The 9596-nt window shown below is 45.4% G+C and overlaps 1 protein-coding gene across 1 annotated transcript in view; it reads right to left on the bottom strand.

The window, feature by feature from the left end:
• LOC117807496 (cytochrome P450 26B1) overlaps nt 1-9596 on the bottom strand; it is a 49546-nt gene that overhangs the window by 17257 nt on the left and 22693 nt on the right. Inside the window, exon 2 of the mRNA XM_034676814.1 lies at nt 4994-5218. Coding sequence (XP_034532705.1) covers nt 4994-5218 — 225 coding nt within the window. The remainder of the gene's footprint in view (nt 1-4993; nt 5219-9596) is intronic.

A 9596-nucleotide genomic window follows, 5' to 3' on the forward strand; every position in this document is an offset into this window, starting at 1 on the left:
GATTTTATCAGTGTCAATGCCATTGTCGATTCTGCTTATCAATCCAATTCCTTATCAATTCTCCTAACGGTTCCTGAGTAGTTTTTTGTTGATAATTAGCTGTAGCTGTTTTTTATATAAGTAATGCCTCTGACATGGCAAATAGCCAATCATGTTTAAGAATTTCAGGGTGGCCAATCAGTTTTCAGAAGTGGCCATGGCCACCCCTGGCTCCGCCACTGCAATAGGTTCACCTCAATCTCGGCCACCTTGATGAAAAAGAAAAACGCTTTTCCTCCAGGGGTCATCACGGAGGTATTTTACCCACTCTCGGTGCCTCATTTTCGGCTTTGTGAGTCCGGATGTAGCCCCTGGAGCCTGGAGGAAAAGACTTTGAATTTGGAAGGAAAAAAACGCTTTTCCTCTGGGGTCTTCGCTCAGGTATTTTACCTGCTCTCGGTGCCTCATTTTCGGCCACGTGAGTCTGGACGTCACCCCTGGAGCCTGGAGGAAAATACTTTGAATTTGAAGAGGAAAAACGCCTTTCCTCCAGGGGTCATCACGGAGGTATTTCACCCGCTCTCGGTGCCTCATTTTCAGCCACGTGAGTCTGGACGTCACCCCTGGAGAGGAAAATACTTGAATTTGGAGAGGAAAAACGCCTTTCCTCCAGGGGTCATTGGGGGGGTATTTTACCCACTCTCTGTGCCTCATTTTTGGCCTCGTGAGTGCGGACGCAGCCCCTTGTGGTTGAAGGAGTTCTGCGTCGCAGAGTGTGTGAAGTAATGCAACGTACCGCAACGTGATGTGACGTCATGCTGGGAAATTAATCGTTAAGAAGAATGGATAACATTTGAGGCGTACAACTCCAATGGAATTGATCAATTAGAACCGGTTCTAAGTTGGATCCGGTTTTCAATTCCCACCCCTAGTAAAAATTGACGTAAATGAAGCAACCAGCGTTCCAAAGACATGAGAGCTTCAGTACACCGGTACCTCTGGAGCTTATACTACCGTGCCGACGTCGGTGGATCAGTATTTTGGGGGTGAGTTTGGGGATGCACATGTGGGGAAACCAGGTGATTTGTTAATAGGCGTAAAGGTTGAAGGGTTGGCCCATGTTGTAAGTCCAAACCTGAATCTGAACATCTTCAAGGGACTGCTTAGGAATAATGATTCCAAAGGGTCAAGATTTCAACACCGTCTCCAAAACTTTGAGCCACACGAGACTCCAGACTTTCCTCGAGCACATTAGAAAAAGGTCTGATACAGTACTGACAGTGATCAACAGCATCTGTCCAAGCAGGGATCACAAGTCTGAAGTTGTTTTCAGACGAGGATGATGTGGCCCCGTTTGGCCCTGACCGTCCCGTAGTGGAAAAGCAGTCCACTGTGGCTCTTTGGAGAGTTATTTCCTAGCTTAACACAGGGTTATATGGAAACTGGCTGGCTCTGTTGATCCACCAAAGGCTAATGTACTGTGTGAAGATTGTTTTTCCGTACGAAAACCACAAGGAGGGCCGACTCACACACACACACACACACACACACATGCTTGCACACACACGGAGGAGCGGTTCTGGTCCAGTGGGTCAGACTGTGAGCCAGTTGCTCATTCTTTCTCTCAGTTGATGTTGTTTCGCTTCTGTCTGTTGACTTTGTTTTATTACCCAGAAAACAGGAGTGAGCACCGCCAACACACACACACACACACACACACACACACACACACACACACACACACACACACACACACACACACTCACACTCGCACAGTTGCCTAGCTGACCTCTCTGCCCTGCTTGTCAGTCTCTCTGTCTGTCTGTCACTGCTCCTGCTGCTTGAGAATACTTTGATATGAGTTTACATGGAGAGGTAAATACAAGGATTTTTGGCACGTGTCATCAATAATTGTGGGCAGGAAGTTTAAGAGTCTGGCATTCTTTCACCATTTGTTGAAGCTGTTTTAGGGCCTGTGTCCACTGACTGGATTTTTTTTTTGCACAGGCAGCGCCCACAACTTCAATTTCATGGTGCTTCTTACTGCTGGGAAACAAAGGTTATCTCACAGCACTTCTGTACCCCTAACCAGTGAGTCTTTCTTTGATTGGTGGGTTTATTTTCTTTAATTCCAATACATGGTCTAATTAGTCGCTGTGTGTGCATAGCTATTGTATGCATTTTTAGCTGTGTGATATTCTGATATGTTGGTCCATGTTTATCTGGTCCAACTCCGGACATATCTCTTGATTATGCACTTTTGTATAACTTATTTATGCTCTTATGATGTATTGTTGTTTTCATTGTCATGCTATCATGATGTACTGTTGATGAACTCTGTTTTGACCTGCCGGGGACTTCAGATGAAAATAAGCCTTATGGCTAACTCTGGCATATTTACATGGATGCAACGCTGAAATGTTCATTAATATGCGCTGTCCCTTTAAATAAATCAATAAATAGTCTCTCCTCTGCGACTGATTTTGACTAAGTTAATGTCCACAGTGTCAACCCTTCTTCCATCCATTCTCTTGACCTCTTATCCCGTTAGGGGTCACGGGGAGCTGGAGCCTATCCCATCTGGCTTCGGGCGGAAGGCAGGGTACACCCTGGACAGGTCGCCAACCTATCACAGGGCTAACACAGAGAGACAGACAACCATTCATGCACACACTCACACCTACGGGCAATTTAGAGTGATCAATCAACCTGGTAAGCATGTTTTTGGACTGTGGGAGGAAGCCGGAGAGAACCCACGCATGCACAGAGAGAACATGGAACCTTCTAGCTGTGAGGCAACAGCGCTACCCATTACACCACCGTGCAGCCCGTCAACCCTTCTTGATTTTGATTTGTCCGTAAAGGAGAAGTGACACTAACAAGCTTGGCAGGGATCCAAAATGTTGAACGATTTTCAACCTAGAGCGCTGAGAGTGCAGCAACAACAAAAAACCAAACAACACCAAGGATGTTTTAGTACTTAGGAGGCTGAGCGCTGAAACTCTTAAGCCAGTAGGTGCTGCAAGTGCAAGAAGATGCTGTCAGTGGACACAGGCCCTTAAGTGCTTTCTTATTTTCTTGCTAGTTTTCTTCAGTAAAATGTTAATCCCATGTGCACTGGCAGATTTGAGCTTTTAAGACTATTTCTTAAGAACTAAAAAAGCTTGGTTTTTACTTTGTTGGAGTTTCATTCAGTTTAAGCTTAATTTTGTGCATAAATTCAAGCTAAACCTTCACTTCTACAATGCTACTTCTTTGAAAATGCCATGTTTTATTGTATATTCTCATAGTGCTTCAAATATGTGGCACTATTTTGAAGAACAATACGGAAACTGTTTTTTTTGGGTGGTGTAATGTCTTCATACTTACTTCAAATTTTGTTTTTGAATAGAGAAAATACAGAGGAACTCTGCAGGATATATTACATCATGGGTCAAGGCAGAGGCTTTCCACGTGTAAGTCTGGTCCTGCCTGAGGTTTCTGCCTCTTTTATATGTTTGGCCTTTTTGCCTTTATTGTAAAGGGCAGCTGAAGAGAGACAGGAAATGTGGGGAGTAGAGAGCGGGGGAAGACACGCAGGAGATGGTCGACTGGCCGGGAATCGAGCTGGTGACCCCTGCGACGAGGACTGTAGCCGCTGTATGTGGGGCGCTTAGACCGCTAGGCCACCAGCAACCCCTGCCTCTTTTCTTTAAAGGTGTCTTCAGAGCAGCCTGTCTTTTTCATGAAGCTAAGAAAATTGATGCACTTTAGTTTTTATATAATCAACAATTTGGAAGATCATGTCCTCTCTGCAGGAAAACCTCTTTTTTATTTTCCGACCACAGGAGGATGAGAGGTCGTAGACAGAAAGGCCACAAATATGAGATGTCTCATCCTGCTCAAAGGAGCTTTAGTCGTTTGGTTTCCAGCCAACGTGGAGCTCAATGTTACGACCATAACCAGAGTTCTCTCGTATGATCCGTGTCTGTATATCTGGCTGTTGGGGCTGAGAGCAGAGGAATGTTCAGGTGTGTGTGTGTGTGTGCGTTGGGCCCCCACAGAAAGCCCCTCTTTGTGCTTGCGTTGGAGGCTGCCTTTCCTAATCAGGGGTCATTACATGAGGTTAGTGCAGGGGTCCCCAGGGAGAGGAGAGGGGATCAGAGCCCAGATTAGACCCAACCGACCCCTCACTGTCCCCGGGCACCGTGCAGGCAACGAAACCTGACCCCGCCTCCAAAACAAATCTGCTCTCTCCCTCCCCCTCTCCCCCTCCCTCCTTTACCTACGATCTGAAATGAAAACGAGAGACTGATTTACAGGAAAACAAGTCAGCGTCTTCTGTGTTTATCTGTGGCTGTGTGTGTGTGTATCCAGTGTGTGTTCGTGAGAGAGAGAGAGAGAGAGAGAGAAGGTATGTGCCCCAGGGATAACGGATAATAGGAGGGAGAGCTAAGTGGCTGATTACCTGAAATGGTCCTGGCATGGGAGAGAGAAAGGTAGGAAGTAAAGAGAGAGAGAGAAGGTGGAATAAGAAAGAAGAAGAAAGATGAAATGGTCTGAAGGAAGATGATGAAAACAGGTCAACAAGGGAGGGCGGGGATCAGCGGGTGGATGGAGTGATGGAGGGGTCGTTCTCACGCTTCAGTAGCCAGAACGCTGCTGATAAGGACGGGGTAGCTTTACACTGATAGTCTGTCTTTCTGTTTGTGAGTGTGAAAGAGAGAGAGTGTGTTCTGCCCTCCTTGTTGTACAAGAAATGACTCTGCTGCTTCTGTACGTACGTGAGTTCAACAGTCCAACTGTCTTTGAACCTTTCAGCCTTTAAACCTTGACTTTCTCCAAAAGACACAGCTCCAATATTTGGTACGCCCAAAGTTTGGAAGTCTTGTTTGAATAAAAATGTATTTCCAAGCTGTCTTTGAACAGAAGACTGAACCAAACCGTCCATTTGTTAAGCACTGAAACAGCAGTTTAAAGTCCCGACTCAATCCCCATCCTTCCTCCTCAAACTCAACCTTTCACGAGTCCTTACCTTCCTCCTCTTGCGGTGGATGTCTCCGATGCTGTTAGCCAGTGAGTTGGGTCCCAGCAGCGTGGCGGTGCTCTGAGGCCAGTCTACCGTCACCAGCGTGTGCTCGCCCATCAGCACCTTCCGGACGTTCTCGGCGCCCGTTACCCGGATCAGAGGGCGGCCCAGCAGATGGGTCTTGAAGACGTTGCCGTACTTCTGCCTCCGCGATGCGTGGAAACCCGAACCCTGGAGAGAGAAGAGGTGGAGATACAGATTTAGACAACTTCTTCTTTCTTTTTTTTTAAATTATGTTTTTTGGACCTTTTTGAAATTCAGAAACTCAACAACCACCTTGCACTAGAACTAACGTTTTCAAAATTTAAAGTTATAGATAAGCAACAAATTTAACATTTTCTCAAAGAAAAGTTGAATTATTGGCAGAAAAAACATGCTTTTTTCGTTTAAAAGGTTCTGATTTATCAGAAAGTAGCTAATGTTACTTGACTTTGGCTAGCTTTACTGAGACGTTGAAGACTCATCGTGTGCACCACATTCATCTTATTGATTGCTTGGTTCATGCAGTTGTTGCTTTAACACTGACTCCATCTCAAAGGCGCCTAGTTGTTTGGGATGTGAGGGCTTAGTCTACTCAGGCCTGAAATGCTGCTCATATGTGAGGCCTTAGCTGTAGTGCAGCCACCCGCTACTAGCCTGGGCTGTAGCTCTAGCTGACACAGATTACAGATACACTTTGTCAATATTGACGTTTATCCACTCAACTAGAGCATTGAGTAACCATTACAGGCATGTGGGCATTAACCAGTAAAAAGGCTGGTGGTTCTAGCTCTGCTAGTGTTAGCCACACCGTGCAAACCAATTTGGCATTGTTACCCACAAACCCTGTGTTTAAAATAAATGGTGCTTAATTTTGACTTTGTCTAGGCTGGATGGTTGGTCTAAATTTAAATTTCAGTTTAAACATCTAGGAAATTAGTCGCAATGGAGCATCACGACTGGTTGTGCCTCCCAAAGCATTCAATTCTTTTCTTTTTTTTTACAGTTATATTTTTGGCCTTTATCTGAGAGGACAGCTGAAGAGAGACAGGAAATGTGGGGAGTAGAGAGTGGGGGAGGACATGCAGGAAATGGTCGACCAGTAGAGAGTCGAACCGGCGACCTCTGCGGCGAGGACTGTAGCCTCTAAACGTGGGGCGCTTAGACCGCTAGGCCACCAGCGCCCTGATTTAGACGACCTAATTCATGCTTAAGGGAAGTTTTGAGGAGTAGACAACCCTTGTAGCGCCGTGGACGGACAGGTAGACAACCTCAAATCACATCCTGAGAATCCTGGAAAACTAAAGTCATTGTTTCCTTTGAAATGTCCTTCAAAATATGCAAATTTGAAGACAGATAGAGTCTGATTGGGCTTTTGAACAGTTCCTCAAAGGATGCTTCAATGGGAGGTCATCATTTATTTAAGCTGATCAAACATGATGATGCTTTGGCCTTCATATTTGAAAGTAAGACCCACATGTGACAAAGTCTGAACTGGATATCGTCCAACCATGGCTTTGTAAAGTGTCCCTGGAATGGGACTTCTTTGATACCTCAGAATCTGGAGTTGGGCTACTTTTCCCAACATGGAGAATGCTGTATTTTTAAATCCCTAAATAACCACATCTGTCCTTTTAGTCTCTACTTTTTAAAACTGGAACAGACAGACAAGCCAAACAAAGCCCATGCTTTCAAACTTTAACGCCCACCATGTAAAGGAACAACCATCGACCCAGTTCGTGGATCCCACTCTTTGCCTCGCCAGTATAATCATTCACACAACTTGCCCTACAAATGGCGCCGTAAACCTCTGCAGCACCGGTTTCTACCCTTCCTCCTGATTTGAAACAGTCTTTCAGGATCCGACCCTCACTCCAGCTTTCATCTTCACCTCCAAAAGTATTTATTCACTCTGTGGTTTGGAACCCTCACAGAGACGTTTCCCCACATGCTAAGAGTTACTGATGTATCCACCGTCTCCAAACCAGACTAAAGTAAACTCCTGGCTGCAGATGTTTCACTTGACTGTATACAGCAGGTTAATTCAATGAAGGCTGATTCAGGAGGCCTGCAGGATGGGATCCCTGTACGTCGACCAATGAACGTCTGAGGTCAAAGGTTCTGCAAACATGTTCAGACCACAAGAAACATTAGAAGATCTTTGACTGAGCTTCAGTTAATCCTTGATTTAATCCCCTCTACAGTTCTACCCAGACTCATTCAAGTTACAGTCAACCAGACCCAAGTCCAATCCCTTTTCCCAAGTCCTGGATCTGTCTATCAGAGGTTGATTTGAGAAGACTGTCCAACGTGTGGAGGTTAGACAAACCCAGGATCAGATACCATAAATTGTTGCACCATGAGATTTGGGTCCTGACGAGAAAGGACAATAGTTGTGGACCCCAGTGGCATGTCTTCAGTTTGGGCCTCCATCATTCAAACTGAGGACAAAGGGACCAACAATGTAGACATGTCTCACTTATTTCTTCCTAGACACAGTTTTGCCTTTAATATTTGAGTCAAAATGTGTCTGATTTTTCCTTCCTCAAAGATTAATCTACAAACTAAACCCTGACAAGTTTCCACAGGCCCATTTGGGTCAGGGTCCATCCCTTCTGGACTCATGAAAACCTCCACTCTGAATCAGGCTCCTTCATGAAAGCTCTTTTATTCTCAGTCCAAACACTTCTTGTTCCCTCGGAAGTCATGTGTTTAAAATTTCCCGTTTGAAATAAACAGAAATAAACAGAAGAAGAAAAACCAAATGGTGAATTTGCATGAGCAGTGAAAGCCGTTTTTCCCCTCGGCTGCACAAGGAGAGACAGAATCTGTTGTACATCCAGCAAAAGGGAGGCGCAAAGATCCACACATGGTGGGGGTGTACGTCTCGGCGTCTCCTGCAGGGACCCACCAGGAGAAGCCAAACAGCCCCATTCCAGGCCCCTGCCCCGCAGGTTGAGCAGCCAGGCCCGTCAGTAAAAACCCCCAGAGGACCAGAGCTGGAGTCAGTTAGCGAGCCGACCTGAGTTCAGCTTTGACGCTGACCTCTAAACGGTCCGGGTCACGGCAGAGCGAGAGGGAGCCGACCCCAGAACTGTAAATGGGCTGTTTGAGTGAAAAGAATATATATCAGCCCGAGGGCAGCTTACTGTGTTACACACTCGCAGACAAACACATCATTCACACACACACACACACACACACACACACACACTGAGACACACAGATACAGTAAAAACACACATTCATGCTCACGTACGGTAAATTCATAGAAGTCATAAAAAAAGCGTCCAAAGCAAACAAACACGTGGAGGCCTAACTGCAAATTGCCGTGACAACACTAACTGGTTTGACCCCAGTTTACTCCTGGGGAAAGAGATATGTAGGGCACACACACACACACACACACACACTCAGACACACACATGTAAATATACGCAGCTTAGAAACAGAACTATGAGCTGCTGCTAAAGAACTAGACTTCTACGCACTCTCTCTTATTGGTGGGCTTTTATTTTGAAAGGGCGTAACACTAAAATCTACTCTAGAAAAATCAACAGTGGCTCCTAACCTGTACGAGTCACAACCCTCAGAGCAATATCATATATTTTCTGTGGCCACGCCCCCGTTTAGCCGCCACGCAACCTATGAGGGAACACCAGCGACCTCCAGAATCTATCTTGTGACCCCCACAGAGGTCGACACCCTTGAAAATCCGCGTGTTCGAGGACTTTTATTCCAGCGGGTTGTTACCCTCCTGTTTGGGACACACCTCTCACAGAAGTTTGTTTTTAATAGACTCTTATTTTTTAGATCTATCCCTCCAGAGATTCTAATATACGCGGTTAAGTTTTGCTCAGAGTCCTGCAGAGAAGAGTTGATACATGTAACACGATAAATCTGCTGCTGCTGCTTCCCGAAATGCTAAATTTAGCACCTGCTCAGCGCTACCCGTCGCTCTCTCCTCCATCGCCTTCATGTTCTTCTCTGTGCAAGCAAAATTAACCCCTGCTGGTTTGGCTCAGCTGGTGAAGCAGGCGCCCCATGTACGGAGGCTACAGTCCTCGTCGCACAGGTCAGGCACAATCACGACTTCCAATCCTGTCACTCTCTGGCGCATGTCCTCCCTCACATTTCTTGTCTCCTATTAGATAGGAAAGGCAACAGAAGCCACCAAACGTGATGCTAAAATATTAATAATACTGCCGGGGAAGCTCCAGGATTCTAGCACGAAGAGCGAACGAGTCGCCGACTTACAGAAGAGACAGATTTGAAAAGAGAGATAAGGTCAAGCTTCTTTTTTTTGCAGCTTAAAAAATGAAAAACAATCTTCAAACCTGTCCGAAGCTCTCCTCGTAGAGAAGCAGAATACGGCGTCAGATTTTGCACCACAGCATTACTTACAGGAACGTTATCCTTTCAAAATAATGCTCAAATAATTGACTGATAAATGTTTTCATCAATAACCTACTTTTTAGTGCAATAAGTGTTGAAAAGGCATCACTTTTTTTAGTCAAAACTATACATGAGTACTTTAAAATGCAAGTATTTAGCCAGTAAAGCTACAATT

The sequence above is a fragment of the Notolabrus celidotus genome, chromosome 23 (genome assembly GCF_009762535.1).
Source record: "Notolabrus celidotus isolate fNotCel1 chromosome 23, fNotCel1.pri, whole genome shotgun sequence".
NCBI lineage: Eukaryota > Metazoa > Chordata > Actinopteri > Labriformes > Labridae > Notolabrus > Notolabrus celidotus.